Raw genomic sequence first — 20,114 nt, forward strand, 5'->3', positions numbered from 1 at the left:
GAAAACTAAGATCATGTCATCTGGTCTCATCACTTCATGGCAAATATATGGGGAAACAGTGGCTGACTTTGTTTTTTTGGGTTGCAAAATCACTGTGGATGGTGATTGCAACCATAAAATTAAAAGACGCTTGCTCCTTGGAAGGAAAGTTATGATCAACCTAGATAGCATATTAAAAAGCAGAGACATTACTTTGCCAACAAAGGTCCGTCTAGTCAAGGCTATGGTTTTTCCAGTGGTCATGTATGGATGTGACAGTTGGACTGTGAAGAAAGCTGAGCGCCGAAGAATTGATGCTTTTGAACTGTGGTGTTGGAGAAGACTCTTGAGAGTCCCTTGGACTGCCAGGAGATCCAACCAGTCCATCCTAAAGGAGATCAGTCCTGGGTGTTCATTGGAAGGACTGATGCTGAAGCTGAAAGGCCAATACTTTGGCCACCTCATGCAAAGAGTTGACTGATTGGATAAGACCTTGATTTTGGGAGGGATTGGGGGCAGGAGGAAAAGGGGACGACAGAGGATGAGATGTTTGGATGGCATCACCGACTCGATGGAATGAGTTTGAGTAATCTCCGTGAGTTGGTGATGGACAGGGAGGTCTGGCGTGCTGCGATTCATGGGGTCTCAAGGAGTTGGACACGACTGAGTGACTGAATTGAACTGAACTGAAAGATAGCTTGGATCACCTTCTTTGAAGGCTCTTTGCACCCAATTTACCTTCCCCTTGTGGCATCAGTAGGGTACTTCATCTTCAAAGATTTTGCATAACTTTGCTGGCTGATTAAAATGCAAATAGTAACCTTTTGGTCAGAAAGTAATTTCAATTTTGTCAGTTTTGGAGATATGTCTGCATATCTGTCAGTAAGATAAAATATGTTTTCAAATGTGAGTTTTTATAGGCTTGTTTATTAACTTATGTTTGCTAACTGAAATCTACTGTTTCAAGCTACTTTGTGTATTGTGGGGAGACTGAAGGTGAGTAATTAAGAGATTTTGGCAGAGCTCAAGCTGCTCAATTATTTTCTTTTCTTTTCAGCTTTTTACTTTTTATTGGCATATGGCCAATTAACAATGTTGTGATAGTTTCAGGTGGACAGTGAAGGGACTCAGACACATCCATATACATGTGTCCACTCTCCCCCAAGCTGCCCTCCCATCCAGGCTGCCAGAGAACTTTGAGCAGAGTTTCATGTGCTATACAGTCGGTGCTTGCTGGTTATCCATGTTAAATATTGCAATGTGTATCCATCTATCCCAAACTCCCTAACTATCCCGCCCCGCTAGGCGTCCCCCGCATCAACCGCAAACTCAGTTTCTAAGTTTGTGAGTCTCTTTGTTTTGTGAGTTCATTTGTACTTCTTTTTAAGATCCCACAAGGATATCATGGGTTGTTTCTCCTTTTCTGTCTGACTTATGCAATATGACGATGTTTAGGTCCATCCATGTCACTGCAAATGGCATTGTTTGATTCCTTTTAATGGCTGACTAATATCCCCTTGTATATATGTACCACATCTTTATCCATCCTCTGTCAATGGACGCTTAGGTGGCTTCTGTGTTTTGGAGAAGCTGCTCAATTTTATTTCCAACAAGTCCTGTTGCAAAGGAAGAGTCCCAGTGTCACCATCATCTTCTGTAGAAATAGGAAAATAAACTCTTCTAAAATGTATGCAAAGTATAGGCTAGAGGCCTCTGAATTCAGAGAGATATATACCTATCTCCAGATTATCTACCTACCTGTCTGTTTATCTCTATAGATCTAGGTCTCTATCTGTACAATTCAGCTCAAGACAGGCTTTAAGTGGGTGAGTGTTTTGATACTGTGTTTATAGGCTATCCAGATTAATAAGCTATCCAATCTTATTGCTGTGGTTTTAGGTTTGAATCATTTAATATTTGTTTAGCACTTCCATAAGATAAAAATTAAGATGTAGGGGAAAAATGAAATAAGAGCTCTGAATTCCTGCCTTTGAGGAACAGTATATAATATTGTCAGGAGAATGATGAATATGAATAAAGATGGAGTCTCCTAGACCTCAAGAAGCTGACAATTAAATCTAGTAAAAAACTTAAGATAGTTGGGATAAAAATAAAATATTTTGTGATGGATGAGTTCCCAGCAATTTACAAAATAGTTGTTTCCTAATTTGATTTGACATAGGTAAGAAAGAAGTAGTACAGATATTTAGGGTAAGAATGTTGTACAAATGGACTGCAGTGGCAAGGCAGAGCTGCATACAGATGATAGACCCTCAAGGATGTTTTATGGGTTTAATATATTGACAGTGAAAAATAGGTCTTGCTCTTTAGGAAGGATCTAGGGAGTTGTTTAGCTGTATTGCTGGTATGAGATTTATGGCTTCTTTTCCACATTTTATAACTATGAAGTAGTGGGCTGGACCATTGAGCAAATGTGTTCTTTGGTTTGCATGAATGGTATGTACTTTGAATTCTCAAAATAGAACTCCAGTTTATTTTTTCAGTAGTCCCAGTGAGAAAAGTTATATTTCTTAAATATGGTCAGAAAGCACTTGGGGAAGGAGTGTTTACTGTAGGAACCTGTGATTGTCTGCCGGCACCGGCATAAATATGTTTCCATTCCTGAGCCCAGGGGGATATTTTGATTATCAAACCTGGGCAACATGCAAGTAGGTTTATTTCTTCAAGCTTGTTTTAGTATTGTAAAAGCAACGAGTGAACATGGAAAGAAGTCCAGCAGTAAAGTAGAGTGTGTAATGAATAGCAAGGCTCAGCTCTCTAGCATCCCAAGGGCAACCACTGTTAGCAGTTTCTAGTGGCCTTTTACACAATGGATGTTTTATTTTTGTGGTGAGAATGGTTTTTATTTTACCTCTGGAGGGCATAAAGGTAACCATAGTTCCCTAGCAATGGAGTCAGCAAATGATCTTTAACTTCTCTTTCCAAGCAACTTTGAAACATGAGTTTTGAAATGAGATTAAGAACTCTCTCCTGAGACATAGATATTTGGATTTTTGTGAAGACATGCCCCCAGTGAATCTGACATTTAGAGCTGGAATTGATAACATTTCTCCTGCTAAAACACGGGAATTGAAAGGTTTAGCTCTAATTATGCATTTATGTTTTATTCTGATGATGCCAGGGAAAATATTCAAACAGTTTAGACCATCAAAACACTTCTCCCACTCTCAAGGTTGTCTCCCCACTGTGTGTGTCCTGAAATGACAAGCTGTGTTTAAGACGGTGGGAAAGTTGGCAGTATCTGTCTTAGAATAAGCTTTCACATGCACCTTCTAACACCTTTGTGGTTTGGGTTGTATTTTGACAGTTGCTAGGTAGCTTGAATCAGAGGGTACAGCTGTGCAATTTAAGATGATTTTTCCTATTCCAGTCTCTAAAGAGAGCTAAGTGAAATAAAAATGTAATCAGACTTCTAAAGTGTTAAATTTGGCCAAACTATTTAGAACCCACACAGTAGAACAAGATAGTTGAATTTAGACTGAAACACACGCACACACACACACAAATGTGTAGTATTTATTTTTAATTGGAAAATAATTGCTTTACAATGTCGTGTTGGTTTCTGCTATACAACAACGTGAAATAGCCTTAGGTGTGTATGTATCCCATACTCCTGGGCCTCCGTCCCACCCCACCCCCCACCCCACCTCTCTAGGTCACTGTAGAGTGCCTGGCTGAGCTCCCTGGGTGAAACACACATCTATTAAAATACACTGGTGAATTTAAGTCAGATGAAACTAGTTGGTCCTAGTGTAAACAGAGAACTTATAAAGTTTCTGAACTGTTGTGTTGAAAGGAAAACACTGGTTTTGCAGGCAGCTTCTTGGCACAGGTGAGTGTTTGGCACTCGTGAGCCACTGAATTCCTACATGAGCATGCTGTTTATGATAGAGAGTCAGAGAGAGACTAAGATTTCTGGAAGGAAAGGGTAGAAGAAAATGTAGAAATTCACCTTGCCTGGTTAAGTGGGAGCACCTAGGATGTGAAATTTAGAAATAGGTTCTTATGAAAGGAGGAAGTTTTTCTTGTGGGCTTTCCTGGAGACAAGGACGAGACTGAAGTACGTTTGGCGTCCATATGGACAGCCATTTGCTCCAGACTGTAATGGACTGCTGTCAGAGAGTGGTGCTCACAAAGGAAACCGGGAAGGAACGTTAGCTAAGAGCTTTGTGGAAAGCTGTCCCACGCAGATCTTGGAGAAGGGCCGATTGGGGTTAGAACAGGTGGCTCTGGAGATAGACAGGGTCATGATTCTTCTGGGGCTGTGGGGCAGTCAGATCAGCTACACAGTGCCGCGCTGTGCCTCGTTTGGGCCTGATCCCTGTTAGGGCGCCTGGAAACCCAGGCCTTTCCCTGCAGAGATGTGGGGCCTTGGAGATGCGAGACGAATGGCTGCCTGTGGGGATAGAAGAGGAAATCAGAGAAGGAAAATTCCCTTCTTGAGCAGAGGGAACAGTTCCTATAGCCCGCCTGTGGGCTTGCAGCCCTGCGTGTCTCTGTGATCTGATGCATCACAGAGTATTTCTTATGCTCTAGGTGCTTGATCGAGTTGATGCTGAAGATTTGGTATTGAGGGAATTAAGTGGGTGGGGCTCTGTTCCCAAGGCCACAGTCTACCTAGTATAAGCGTCCACCCTGCCTCCTCTAATCCCTGGATGCTGGTAACAGGCAAGAGAAAAGCAAATGCAATGAATGGTAGGTTTGCAGTACCAGTGGCATTCTGCCGTATGTGTAATTTAAAAACCATAAAAAATAATCATAGGGAACAAAATAGACTTTTTAAAGGAGGGGATCGTTCTTAAGCTTTGCCTTGAATTTTAAAGAAACCCATCTGCATGATAAAACTAATTAGGAGAGGCCCAGTTGATGCAGAATGATGGAAATTTAAAAATATTTCAGTGTTGCCTTTTTTAAATTAAAAAAGTAATACGGGCACAAAGCAAGAAATTTGGAGAAATGTAAAAGTAAATGAGTTGTATTTTAAAATAAAATAGTCTCTTAGAATATTCGATGATGGGGTGGGGTGGGATGAGGGGAAGAAACTTCTCAAACATTGAAGCAATCAAAAAGGCTTGGAGAGGGACAAAGGAGACGAGACACATCTATTTGAAGATGTGTGAAAATGGCCGTAATGCAGTTGGATCAAATGTAGAAATAAATACCAAAGAATGATCTCTCTTGGGGGATCATTAAAATGAGAATAGATGATCATTTGAGAGATTGATTTCAGTTCACTCAAGTGCTCCTCAAGTGGCGCTGACTGTTGAAACGTGTATCTGAAATTAATTGCCTTCATACCCAAATTTTCATTGCTTCCATTAAACTCGAATGTGTGTGGATGCTCAGGGAAACACAAACACACATACACACTTAGCAGCCAGAAAGCCTGGCCTGCTTACCAGGTCCTAGCATGCCCTTGGGCAAATAATTTAACCTTTCTAAGGCTTAGCAGGTCCTTCATTAGTGGCATGACAGGGTAGAATCAGATTTTCTCCAAGGTTCTCTTCAGCTCTAACCCTTTTGTTTTAAGGCATTGATCTTGTCTCTCTCTGCCTCACTTCACCATTTCCTCTTGCCTTCAAGGTAATTAAACTATTCCTAGTTCAAACAGTGAGCTAAGTGCCTTTTTGAGCTTATGAACTCAAGGAATGCAGGAGTGGAATAAGAAAGTGTAAATCCTGCCTAGAATTCAGAAAATGTGATTGTCAAATTGTCTTAATTAATAGACATGTGTGTTTGTGTTAGAGAGAAAACACATACAGGAGATGCGAACAAATGGGCAAATTTAAAATTTTTAGTAATATTTGGAATGAGAAAAATTAGGATTGTGCAGTACGTGGTGAGATTATGGGTTTCATAAAGGGAATAAACCTGAAAGCCGTTACACTTTAGGAGAGTTACTTTATTGCTTGTATATTTTTCTCACTTCTGATTTTGAAGAAGACAGGCCAGACTGTCTATGTAGCAACTATACCCAGCTACTCAAGATCCTCATTTTCTGTTGCATGTGAATGTAATTTTTGTCATGTGGAGATAGGATTTCAGGAAATTTCAGATTTTGGGAGCAGTTCTGTGTCTGGAAAAACATAGAACACATGAAATAAAAGCTCAGTACAGATGTTTTTGGTGCTGAAGTGACTTACGAATGTCGAGGCACTACTGGCCTAGAACCTAAAGGTTTTTTTTCTATTACATAGTGATGGAAGTATTGATTAGCTAGCTGCAAAGGAAAGCAGGGCTATGCTTGACTGCAGGGGTCTTTATTTGAAGAAACATGAAGTAACTGCTGTTTCAGAGAAGTCGTGATGCCTGAAACACCATGTTTAGTGTTATTGTTCTGGGAAATGTTTTCCATGAGCCAACAGTTCTTTTGGCTCAAAAGAACGACTTTTCTAATGATACAGAAAACCTGGGTATAAGTGAGAAGAGACAAGAACTAGAGGAGGTGGAGAAAAGCCTCAGAAACAGAGGAGGAGAAAAGACAGCAGCTCCAGGGGCGTGAACTCACTAATTGTACCCTCACCTCCAGATCCTGCTGCAGGAGGACCGAGTTTCAGGGGCCTTTAAACCCACACCAGGTGAAAAGGAAGGAGAACCAGCTCCCTTCACCGACTCCCTTTCCCCTGGGCGCTGATGGTTATATATTAAGATAGAATTGCTGCTCCAGTGTGAGGCCACATGGAAATTTGCTTGTGGCCTGGCGTTTGGATTTGCCATTAGGAGTGAAAGGTGAATGTAGAATGACTTCCAAATGACATTCTTCTCGTGTGTAAATGAGGACGGCAGTTGATTTTGCCCTGTATTGGAAAGCTGCAGCAAATTCGGTGAATTAATTCAGTGACAGGCTTTAGCCATGTTTTTGATGTACTGGGTGGGGATAGGTGGAGGTAGGAGGGACATAACAGCGTGTAGAATGAGGGCGAAAGTGTCATTCAGGGCAGCGTGCCTTCCAGCTCCTGGCAACCCTTGCCGCACATCTGCAGTGTGGCGGGGTCGGGGAGGGAGCGGGGGATGACAGGGAGATGGCACCGCTGTGAGCGGCAGCGGCCTGCCCTGGCCAGCCACACTGTGACCGTCAGCTGGACGGTACCAGTCCTGGCTCTCCACTGTCGTCTGGGTACATGTTACTTTACACGCTTGTAGCTGTTAGCTGTTTCCTGTGCCTTTTGAATAAATCTTTATGCATGTAGTGATTAAAAGATAGGCAGCACTTAATATGCTCATTCACCTGCATTTATGGTAGGTTAAAGAGGAGATGAAAGTCTGTAACTATCCTTTTAAATCATTCTGCATTCAGGATTAATGCATCACATTGCATCTTTACATTTAAAATTTGTCTTTGCATTGATTGAGTTTTCTTCAATATTCAGATATGTACAGATACGTTAATAGGTGCCAGTCACTGATGGTTTATATGATTCTAAGGTAGTGGGATTGTTGGAGTTTTGGACAAAACTCTTTAAACTTCTCCTATTTTGGCTCTTAGAATGAAACTGATTGTTCTCTCTAGGAAACAGACCTGAGCTTGAATCCCAATGTTCTCTCTAGAAAACAGACCTGAGCTTGAATCCCAATGGACAAATACTATTTTTTTTTTATTGTGGTAAGATGTATATAACAGAATTTTTCATCTTTAAATGTACAATTCTGTGACATTAAGTACATTCACATTATGGTATAACCATTACTTCCTCTGTCTAACTCCAGAAATTTTTCATCTTCCCCAACTGGACCTTTATACCCATTTAACAATAGCTCTCCATTCTTTCCCATCTCCCTTCCCCCCAGTTCCTGGCAACCACTTTCTAATTGTCTATCTCTATGAATTTAACTACTCTTTACCTCATATAGGGCACCCTAGTTGGTGTTAGTGGTAAAGAGCCTGCCTGCCAATGCAGGAGGCAGAAGAGATGCTGATTTGATCCCCGGGTTGGGAAGATCCCTGGGGGAAGGCGTGGCAATCCACTGCAGTATTCTTGCCTGAAGAATCCCATGGCCAGAGGAGCCTGGCAGGCTATAGTCCATAGGGTCACAAAGAGTTGGACATAACTGAAGTGACTTAGCATGCACCTATACCTCGTATATGTGGAATCATACAATATTTGTCTTATTGTGACTGGGTCACTTCACTTAGCATAATATCTTCAGAGTTCATCCATAAACTCTTACCTATAAGACTTGCTGAGAGGCTGCCTTCTCAAGGAAATTGTCCTGCTTCTCCCCGAGGTATGTTACGTGCCCCTTTTATGCTTTCATGGCACATTTACTACTGCACCTACCTTACTGTTTGGTGATTATCTCTTCACTCCATCTCTCATTTGTAGTTCATTCAGTAGATGCGCACTGAAGTATTGACTGTATGTTCAGTACTGGGGATTAAGTGGTGACGCAACACACGCAGACTCTATCTGCAGGGAACTCCACCTGGACCAGTTTCCCAGGGTGTGATCTGTAAGAGCACCTGTGTCAGAATCACTCCGGAGCTTTGATGACCCACTCTAGGCTCAGGCATCTGAATTGGTAGGCTTCACCTTGGGTGGCCCTTGTGCACATTGATCTATGAGTTAGGAGATTCCGTGAGGGTGGGCCCCTGTGTCAGCATCTTGTTCTTAGCTCTGAGCATAATTCCTGGCACAAGTAGCCATGCAGGAAATATGTACTGCAGAAGTATGGGACTCTGAACTGAAGTGAGTTTGGAGGGACATGCTATTTATGGGTCCTCTGGTAGGCGTGGCCAGGACTTCCCAACATGGGAAGTACAAGTCATTTCAGCGCTTCTAAACATTTATTGATTTTTTTTTTTTTTCTAACTGGGGCTTCTCTGCCTCAACTTCATCTCTAGGAGATTTCCTAAAGGAAAAAGATGGGCCATTTTTACGTCAAATTACTTCAGATTCATGCCAGTCTTTTAAATGCTGAAACTTCTTTTAGTTCTCGGGGTAAAATTTTTTTGAATTAGCTTTCATTAAGAATTATAGTGCTTGAAAAGCTGTATCATGCAAGAATTTGAAATTAAGTTTTCTGGATGACATAATTTATACTTTGATATATGCCTAAGAAGTTTATATGCACATAAGATAAACTTGTTTGCCAGGATAACACTAGCACACTAGGATTTGTATACTATGTTTCTTTGCTGAAGTGGTGTTTATTTTTGATTATAAGTGTGAAGGAGAACAAGTAGGGAGATATGAATTCTTTAAGGATCTGATAGTTACTTGCAGTCTTGATCTACTTAATTATGGAGTGGTTCAACTGGATGGCTGGTTACTTTTTTTGATATTAAGAAAATATCACATTTCCTCCCTCTTTGGCTTTTTGGCTTAGAGCTTAAGTTAAATATCATTCTGAAGATTACTTGTGTTTAAGATAAAGAGAGAGTTTTTGCAGTCAGTCCTATGGTCACTGTGAATATTCTCTTGGATAACTGAATTGGTCAGGCACTAGGATAAATATCCCTATGGTTGCTAAGGCCTCTTTCAGCTAATATTCTAGAGGCAAATAACTTAATAAAACTCATAACTATTCAGGTCAATAAACTCATTAAGTTCAAGGAAGATGCAGAAGTAATTTTGATAAACTGAGCTTTGGGCTAACAGAATAACATCTTTCCTTGCATCAATGCCTATGATTAGCACTTAGCATTAGTTTCTCTTTATCTGAAAGATATCCCTTATCCCTTCTTTTCCATCCTAACTAAGTCCACTCTTCATTTTAGCTTTGTCCTCTTTCCCACCACTCTGTTTTTTTCAAAGCTGAAATCACTTCATCTCCACACATGGGTTCTGTCCTGTTTTAGGTTTTGGTAACAATCCTTTTTATTTATTTTTTTTTTTTGGTGACTTTTTTTTTTCCCATTTATTTTTATTAGTTGGAGGCTAATTACTTTACATCATTGCAGTGGTTTTTGTCATACATTGACATGAATCAGCCATGGATTTACATGTATTCCCCATCCCGATCCCCCTCCCACCTCCCTCTCCACCCGATCCCTCTGGGTCTTCCCAGTGCACCAGGCCCGAGCACTTGTCTCATGCACCCAACCTGGGCTGGTGATCTGTTTCACCCTAGATAATATACATGTTTCGATGCTGTTCTCTTGAAACATCCCACCCTTGCCTTCTCCCAGAGTCCACAAGTCTGTTCTATACATCTGAGTCTCTTTTTCTGTTTTGCATATAGGGTTATTGTGGTAACAATCCTTTTTAATGATAGACTTTTTTCTTGTTCTTTGTGATCAAACTTCCACCTTGACTGGTATCCCAGTTATTCTGAGTCTGGGCTCCTACTTGGCCTCTGTAGTCTACCTCGGAACAGCCTGGTTGGGTGGGTTATAATTTTCCTGCTGCTATGTCTTCCTAATTCCAAGAGCTTAGTTTTTCAGACTTTTATCTAGCTCTACTGGTTGTCTACGTATTCTCACCCACTTGATGTCCTTCATTTGTCTCAAAAGTTTCCCCGTTTCAGTGAGTGTATCTCATTTTTGTGTCTTAATCTTCCTTAATATGGTCAATCCTTCTAGCCAAACCCTGATTTAGAGTACCAAAGCCCAGTTCAGTGGCCACATTAACAACAATTGTGCTTTTGATTGCTGAAAGATAAATGCCCTGGTTAACCTCTGTCTCAGGCAGTTGTTTAAATGTGCCATATGAGCACAATAAAATATGTTTCAAAATGTTACTCAATAAGGGCATCTGTTTTAGCTTGGCTGCCTCTTTTTGACCTAAAACAAAATTCAGTCTCATCTAAGCAAGGGTCATCACCAATTTTCTCCCCATTACGTAAGCTTTATTTTCTGAGGTGATTCTGAACTGACCTTTAAAAGCAAAGCAGGCAGTTTTGATGTGCTTGTTTAGTTGTGCTTTTCATTTTTCTTTGATCCTAAAGAAAACACACATAGGCACAATGTTTGTGTGTGAATAGAGTTCATGGACCCCAGCAGGTCCACAAACCCATAGGTCGTAGTAACACTGTGCTGGAACTCTGCCCTGCCTCTTGTGAGGATTATGTAAACCACATAAAGACAACCTTTAAATGAGATGGAAGTGGACTTTCCTGATTAAAGGTATCTTGGGTGAAAAAAATGAGATGGAAGTTGAAATAATTTCTTTAGCATCTTAGGTTCTTAGATTTATGCTTAGATCCTATGCTTAGATGATATGTTGGCTTGCTTTTACTACAGTGATAGTTTTATAAATGTTACTTTAAAAACACAATCTATCAAAACCTGTATATGCATGGAAGGAATGTGAAAAATAAGAAAAGTATTTGTTTTGAACAGAATGTTATTGTCAAAACATTTTTAACTTATTGTATGTATGCATATAGTTACAAATGACATAAAAATAAATTTTTGTTAGCAACCAAATACCATGTTTTATTTGAATCATTTGAAATTTTATTAAAATTCAAACTTGATGTATTTTAATTGAAATTTTAAGAATTACAACTAGTCTGATGGTTTATGTCATGCTTAGGATATGAAAACCACTTTAAAGGACATACCACTGATTTGTTGACAAGTTTCAATAACCAGTGTATAGATAAAGATGAAATGAACCCTTATTTTGCCATTTCTTGTAATATTTGTGACGTAGCATTTACTATCTACATTATTTTGTTTAAACTACTCTTTAAATACATTTTGATAAGGCTATTTGAAGTTTTTTTGAAGTGGTCCAACTTTGAGAAGATTGTATATAGTATTTAGGATTCTCATACTTTTAAAAATATTTATTGAGAACTGAATACTTTAAAAAAATAACTTTGATAAGGATAAAGGATAAAGTCAGTAGATTTATAGCATTTTATAGCTGAAGGGACCAGAAAGGTCAGCCAGGCCAACTGTTCAGATGGAGACCCAGAGATGATATGTGGTTAGCTGAGGTCTCTGATCCCTTCTTGCAGTTTTTCCACTAAACCTCGTTGCCTACTATGCAACCACCAGAATAAACCACCACCAGTACAACCTCTGGAGCTTTAGGTATTTCCCCCAGCAACTTTATTATTTCCTAAGGTTAAACCTTACACAGAAAGTTTGTTCTCTGATAGAAATAGGTACATTGAATAAGCTACTGTATTACCCTTGACCAGGATATAATGACCTTGAAACCCAGCTGCAAAACAAATGATCAGTCAATTGGATCAGCTTAGTGATGTGAAAAGCTAGAAATTCCTTGAACACTACAGCCTGTGAAATGTTAAATAAGAAGAAATCTGGTTTCCATATAGTAATGATTCACCTGTTTTTTAGTGTAGGTCATTTGAAAGGAGAGAACAGTAATGAATATAACTGAGCATAAAAGCATTAGGAATTATTAAGATCTGACTTTGCTTATTCTGCATAGGCAAATAACAGGTAAATGTTCTGCAAGCATGAACTTAGCTATGTGCTTGTAGGAACTTGATGTAAACAGACCAGGTACAAGGAGACCAGGCCAGAGAATAAACAGAAAAATGCTATAGCAAGGACATATAACATGTAGGAGAGCAAGTAGCTGTACTCAGTTTTGGGGATAATATAACTTTGTCTATGAGGAAGTTGCTGCTGCTGCTAAGTCACGTCAATCATGTCTGACTCTGTGCGACCCCATAGACGGCAGCCCACCAAGCTCCCCCGTCCCTGGGATTCTCCAGGCAAGAACACTGGAGTGGGTTGCTGTTTCCTTCTCCAATGCAGGAAAGTGAAAAGTGAAAGTGAAGTTGCTCAGTCGTGTCTGACTCTTAGCGACACCATGGACTGCAGTTGGCATATAGTAAACGCGATCCTGAAAGAAAGGAAGCCAAACCCTTATGTTCATTGCATGATTATGTACAGTAACCATGACATGGAAATAATCTAAATGTCCACTGACAGATGAATGGATAAAGAAGATGTGGCACATATATACAGTGGAATACTACTCAGCCATAAAAAGAATGAAATAATGCTTTTTGCAGCAACGTGGATGGACCTCGAGATGATCATACTAATTGAAAGAGAAAGACAAATACCATATGATGTCACTTATATGTGGAATCTAAAATATGACACAAAATGAACCTATCTATGAAGCAGAAACAGACTCACAGACAGAGAGAACAGATTTGTGGTTGCCAAAGGGGAGGTGGGTTTGGAGAGGGATGGGATTGGGATTAGCAGATGCAAGCTATTATATAGCAAATGGAAGAATGACAAGGTCCTACTGTATAGTAGAGAGAACTATATTCAATATCCTCTGATAAACCATAATGGAAAAGAATATGAAAAAGTATATATAAGAAAGAAATTAATATTGTACAGAAGAAATTAATATTGTAAATCAACTATAATAAAATAAATTTTAGAAAGAAAGGAAGCTGAAAGGATCCCTGATTTAGGGCAATCAGTTCGCAGTTTCTTCATTTACTCAGAGAAATGGACAGGAAGCCAAGTCCTCTTGCTCCTGCTTCATAGGGCTGTTGAGCAACATGAGAAATGTTTAGATGGCCTCTTTTTAGGAACTCCATTTTCATGGGGATACATTTGGGGATATTGTAGTAGAGGTGTTTTCAATTAATATAAAACTTGGTATGGAGTAGATCACAAGGTAAAAATGAAAACATAAGAGCACGTGTTTTAGCAAAAATAAACAAATGGGACCTAATGAAACTTAAAAGCTTTTGTACAACAAAGGAAACTATAAGCAAGGTGAAAAGACAGCCCTCAGATTGGGAGAAAATAATAGCAAACGAAGCAACAGACAAAGGATTAATCTCAAAAATATACAAGCAACTCCTCCAGCTCAACTCCAGAAAAATAAATGACCCAATCAAAAAATGGGCCAAAGAACTCAACAGACATTTCTCCAAGGAAGACATACAGATGGCTAACAAACACATGAAAAGATGCTCAACATCACTCATTATCAGAGAAATGCAAATCAAAACCACAATGAGGTACCATTATATGCCAGTCAGGATGGCTGCTATCCAAAAGTCTACAAGCAATAAATGCTAGAGAGGGTGTGGAGAAAAGGGAACCCTCTTACACTGTTGGTGGGAATGCAAATTAGTACAGCCACTATGGAAAACAGTGTGGAGATTTCTTAAAAAGCTGGAAATAGAACTGCCATATGACCCAGCAATCCCACTTCTGGGCATACACACCAAGGAAACCAGATCTGAAAGAGCCACATGCACCCCAATGTTCATCGCAGCACTGTTTATAATAGCCAGGACATGGAAGCAACCCAGATGCCCATCAGCAGACGAATGGATGAGGAAGCTGTGGTACATATACACCATGGAATATTACTCAGCCATTAAAAAGAATTCATTTGAATCAATTCTAATGAGATGGATGAAACTGGAGGCCATTATACAGAGCGAAATAAGCCAGAAAGATAAAGACCATTACAGTATACTAACACACATATATGGACTTTAGAAAGATGGTAACGATAACCCTATATGCAAAACAGAAAAAGAGACTCAGATGTATAGAACAGACTTGTGGACTCTGGAAGAAGGCGAGGGTGGGATGTTTCAAGAGAACAGCATTGAAACATGTATACTATTTAGGGTGAAACAGATCACCAGCCCAGGTTGGGTGCATGAGACAAGTGCTCAGGCCTGGTGCACCGGGAAGACCCAGAGGGATCGGGTGGAGAGGGAGGTGGGAGGGGGGACTGGGATGGGGAATACATGTAAATCCATGGCTAATTCATTTCAATGTATGACAAAAACCACTGCAATGATGTAAAGCAATTAGCCTCCAACTAATAAAAATAAATGGAAAAAAAAAAAAAAGAGCACGTGTTTTAGCAACGAAGGAATCTGAGCTCAGATTCTAGCTCTCTAGCTCACCACTCATGTGCTTTAAGACAAGTGATAGCCACTCAAGGTTGTAGTTTCTCTTTGTAAAAACGAGTAGTAGTGTTAACTGTTGAAGCAAATTTCCTATGAAGTTAATGAAGCTTAGTTAATGAAGCCTCCTGGGGAGGGCTGGAGCCGTGTGTTCCCACACCATGTGTTTCTATTACGCTTTTTCCCATTCTGTGCCATTTCTGCCATTTCCCTTTGTGTGAGGTGGCACTGGAGTGGCCTTGGACATTTTTCTCCTGTGCCCATTCCATATTTATTTCAATATTTATTTGTTTAAAACATTTTTTTCTTTGTATTGGAGTGCAGCTGACTATCAGTGTTGTGATAGTTTCAGGTGGACTGCAGAGACTCAGCCACACATACACCTGTATCCATCTCCCCAAACTTTCCTGCCATCCAGGCTGCCATGTAACTCTGAGCAGAGTTCCCTCTTCTGTGCAGTAGGCCCTTGTTGGTTGTCCATTTTAAATATAGCAGTGTGTACCTGTCTATCCCAAACTCCTCAACTATCCCTTCCCTCTGTCCTTCCACCCAGCAGCCCATTTTTGGGTTTATTGTTATGTATTTATGCTCTTTGTAACTTTTTATTATTATCTTATTTTTATATTATGTATACTTTTTTTTTTTCCCCTAAGGAGAACTCCCCAAATTGCACAGACTTTATGCCTCACAAAAACTGGGTCTGCCCTGGTTAACTTCATAGGATTCTTACTAAGATGAAGTGAACCATGTAAAGCACTGTGTTGGTTCTTTATTGCTAAAAACAACCCATCCTCCAAATTTAGTGGCTTCAAACAAGATTATTTCCTCACAGTTCTGTTGGTCAGCACTTTGGTCTGAGCTCAGCTTGTGGTTATTCTGCTGGTCTCGCCTGGGCTCCCTCCAACAGTGTAGTCAGTTGGTGCCCTGGCAGGGACCCGATGGGCCAAGATGGCCTCCTACAGATGTGTGGCGGTTGTCGGGCTGTCGGCTCCCCAGAGGCGTGGAAATAGACTCCACTCTTGATGAAGTTGCAAAGAAGCTGTGGCCATTTTTAATCTACCACAAATTTTGCCTGAAATAGAAGATGCCAATATATACGTGTGGTTTCTTCTCTTCCTCCTCTTCCCACCTTGCTTCTTATTTCTGCTGAAGTTAAATAAACTTGGAGTGAAAAAAGACTTCTATAGAAGAGAAAAATAAATGAGAATTCCACTGATGTGTCTGATGTTTGATTTTTTAAAATTAATTAAAAATTAATTTCAATTGGAGGATAATTTCTTTACAATATTGTGGTGGTTTTTGCCATACATTAACATGAATCACCCACGGGTGCACATGCGTTTCTCCATCCTGAATCCCCCTCCTCCCTCCCTCCCCACCCCGTCTCTCTGGGTTGTCCCAGAGCACTGGCTTTGAGTGCCCTGTTTGATATTTGATTTTGTAAATTCTTTTTTTCCCCCAATTTAATGAGATGGACTTGACATACAGCACGGTGTAAGTTTAGGGTATGCAGTAGTAATGATTTGACTTAAACATATCATGAAATGATTACCACAGTAAGTTTAGTTAACATCAGTCATCTCATAAAGAGTGTATGTATATATTTCTTTTTTCCTAGTGATGAGAACTTTTAGGATTTGCTTTCATAACAGCTTTCATAAATATCATACAGCAGTGTTAACCATAGTCATAATGTTGTACGTTCTATCCCTGGTACTTATTTACCTTGTAACTGAAAGTTTGTTTTTTCATCACCTTTATCCATTCCCCTCCCTGGTAACCTCTTAATCTGTCATTTAAATTAGATTGCATTTTTAATACATTCTTACCTTTATAAAAAATAAAATGCTTAGAATTTTTATGGTAATTTAATAAAATATATATAAAGCATTAAATTTCTTACCTTTATTCAATTTGTATCAGATAGAGAATTTACTGAAGACAATTTGATTTTGTGATAAAAGGGAATTAATAATTTAAAATGTAGAAAAAAATGTATTTAGCAGTTTATTAATAAGGGCTGTGACACTTCTTTTACTAGTTTAGTGGAATTGTATACATGACATTTGGGCAACTCAGTAAAGCAGACTTATAGAATTTTCCCCTTTAAGTGATAGCTGTGTGTGTGTGTGTTAGCCACTCAGTTGTGTCCGATTCTTTGCGACCCCATGGACTGTAGCCTGCTAGACTCCTCATCCATGGAATTCTCCAGGTAGGAATACTGGAGTGGGTTGCCATTTCCTTCTCCAGGGTATCTTTCCGACCCAGGGATTGAACCCAGGTCTCCTGCATTGCAGGCAGATTCTTTTACCACTGAGCCACCAGGGAAGCAATGGTCTGCTTATTGAGTAATTAAATCAATCAATCTAATGATAGGTGACTTACATGCTGTGTTTAATGATTTGCTGCAGATGCTAAGTCGCTTCAGTCATGTCCAACTCTGTGCAATCCCATAGACGGCAGCCCACCAGGCTCCCCTGTCCCTGGGATTCTCCAGGCAAGAACACTGGAGTGGGTTGCCATGTCCTTCTCCAATGCATGAAAGTGAAGTCACTCAATAGTGTCTGACTCTTTGCGACCCCATGGACTGCAACCTACTAGGTTCCTCTGTCCATGGGATTTTCCAGGCAAGAGTACTGGAGTGGGTTGCCATTGCCTTCTCTGGTTTAATGATTGAGATGGCATCTAAAACTTCTAAAAGCCTGTTAAATGATAATGAGAGTCAACCAGGTCCTCCTAGTGATGTTATAATCATAATAATCAGTATCACTGAAAACAATCTGAAGACAACTGAAGACAATCACTTGCCTTTTGACATTAATAGATGTTTCTCTTATAAATACTAACTTGACTTTATGACTATTGAAGAGATAATAATGAGTGAAAAGAGATATGGAAAATAAAAGGAAAAGGAAGTACAAGCTGTTAGTTGTCTTTAGTTTCTTTAGTTCCAAAGGGCAGAAAATAAAAAATGGGAAATTATCAGCTTGTATAAAGGGAGAGTGAAGAGGAAGAAGTTTAGGTATAGCTGGATGCAGGGGGCCCTAGAAGGAAATCAGGACCCAGTTTTTTCCTCTCCATGAGCTGTGTCTCTTTTATTTGTGTTGTCCTCTCAGGCTTGATATGGGAAGAATTTAGCTGTAATAGCTTAAATCTCTATATGCTTTTAAACTTCAGCACAATGAAAACATGTGGCTGTTTTGGAAAAACCCTGATTAGTTGTGTGGAGTTTGGCATCTCCAGATGTCTGTCCATCCCCAGATGGTATGACCAGGAAGATGAAATACAAATATAAGTTTTAACTCTGTAAACTGTGTTAAAAACTACTCAAAGTAGATAGCTAGTTATATTTCCTAGTACTTTCATATTGAGTTAATTTGTCACTTATTTTAGTGGACAAATGAAAATGAACTAATTTACCTGAATGGTGATGTGGCAGATGCTGTCAGCAGCCACTTTTATTCCTGGAACCTTTCACTCTTCTCCAGTGGATTTCCAGCTGTCAGCATCTGCATCTCTGCATCTTTGAGGCTGCCCCTCAAAGGCCACATTGTTCATAGTCAGCATATTATTTCCAGAGAATTCGTATTCCTGCTTCCCCATCCAGAAGACCTCATCCAACTGTGTATAAAATACCCCACCCAGCTCCCTTGCCCTCAGATGAGATAATACTGACACTGTGTTTTGCATCATTTTCAAAGGTTTCCCTAGAAAATTCAGCTTTAGGTACCCACTCTAGAAACTGATTTGAGAGCTCATCCTTTATTAGATGATTTTTCTTTCTTGTCTCTCTTCTCCACTTTTCTACTATTGTTCTCTATACTTCTCAAATAAATAATTTGTACTTGGAGCCTTGTCTTGGGGTCTACTTCTGGAGAATCCAAACCAAATCACAACTTGATGTATTATTATTTATTACATTTCCAAGAATTTCTAGGTTAACTCCATGGAGACCATGTTTTAGGAATTCTAAAGTGTTATACATAAAAGGCATTGCTTTGAAGCTAACGATGGCCCTGCAGGATCAATAGTGCATACTGGTGGATGGGAAGTGTTATCTAGCAAGACTGGAGACACATTAGCAAACACAGGAAGTCTGGTCTTTGGAGTAGCCCCTGACCTGAGCCTGGAGAGTAAAACTCAAGTGAGAGTGATGAGCCTTCCTTAAGCTGTGTCAACATTGCTTTGGATTTGCTGCAGAGCTAGCAGGCAAGAGCAAGATTTTACTCATGCTTTTCCTTCCTTGCCTAACTGATGCTGGCAAAAATTTCATTTTATTCTTTATTCCTAAATCTTACCCAGCTCTGTACACATAGTGAATACTTGTTGATTAATGAGCCACACAGTTTGCTAAACATTATGCTGTCAGGAACTACAGCAAATTTTATTATGTCAATTACTCTTTAGCATCTGCAGGTCTCTTTTGGATCATAAGGTCCTTGGTGTTTGTCACTATTACTTTATAGAGAATTGTCAAATATTCTGTTTTCTCTTCAAGGAGCTTTTGACAAGATATTGTTGTTGTTCAGTCAATGAGTTGTGTCCGACTCTTTGAGACCCCATGGACTGCAGCATGCCAGGCTTCCCTGTCCTTCACCATTTCCCAGAGCTTACTCAAACTCATTTCCATCTAGTCAGTGATACCATTCATCTATCTTGTCCTCTGTCATCCCCTTCTCCTCCTGCTTTCAATTTTCCCCAGCATCAAAGTCTTTTCCAATGAGTTGGCTCTTCTCATCAGGTGGCCAAAGTATTAGAGCTTCAGCTTCAGCATCAGTCCTTCCAATGAATACTCAGGGTTGATATCCTTTTAGGATTGACTGGTTTGATCTCCTTGTAGTCCAAGGGATTCTCAAGAGTCTTCTCCAACACCGCAGTTTGAAAGCATCAATTCTTTGGTGCTCAGCCTTCTTTATGGTCCACCTCTTACATCTGTACGTGACTACTGGAAAAACCATAGCTTTGACTATACAAGCCTTTGTTGGCAAAGTAATGTCTCTGCTACTTCAGTTATTTATTGTTGAAGACCAGTGATAAGATGGTGGTGAAATAAGTACTACTTTTGACTTTTTGTTCCAAATCTCTTTGGTTCTATGCAAGGTCTTGTGAATGGCAGCCTTCATATGCTGAGGAGGTCTTCCAGCCTTTACTATCAGCACTCTGGCCACCCCACTCTGCACCTTGCTTTTCTGGCTATGGTTTGCTGGGATCCCCAGGTAAACTGAAAACTACCATCCTCTTTCCTATTCAGCTTAAGGATTTCTGGTGTGGCTGACCTTCCCCAATTA

General features: G+C 39.9%; 1 protein-coding gene across 3 annotated transcripts in view; it reads left to right on the forward strand.

Moving 5' to 3' along the window:
• The window catches only part of PLCL1 (phospholipase C like 1 (inactive)), a 358,825-nt gene that overhangs the window by 36,700 nt on the left and 302,011 nt on the right, over positions 1–20,114 (forward strand). Inside the window, exon 1 of one of the 3 annotated variants that reach the window (XM_070458508.1) lies at positions 19,905–20,042. The exons of the other annotated variants lie outside the window; for them this stretch is intronic. Coding sequence (XP_070314609.1) covers positions 19,920–20,042 — 123 coding nt within the window. The 5' untranslated portion in view covers positions 19,905–19,919. Of the gene's footprint in view, positions 1–19,904; positions 20,043–20,114 lie in introns of those variants that run through there. 3 annotated transcript variants of the gene reach the window in all.

This window comes from Odocoileus virginianus, chromosome 30 (assembly GCF_023699985.2).
Source record: "Odocoileus virginianus isolate 20LAN1187 ecotype Illinois chromosome 30, Ovbor_1.2, whole genome shotgun sequence".
Classification (NCBI taxonomy): Eukaryota; Metazoa; Chordata; class Mammalia; order Artiodactyla; family Cervidae; genus Odocoileus; species Odocoileus virginianus.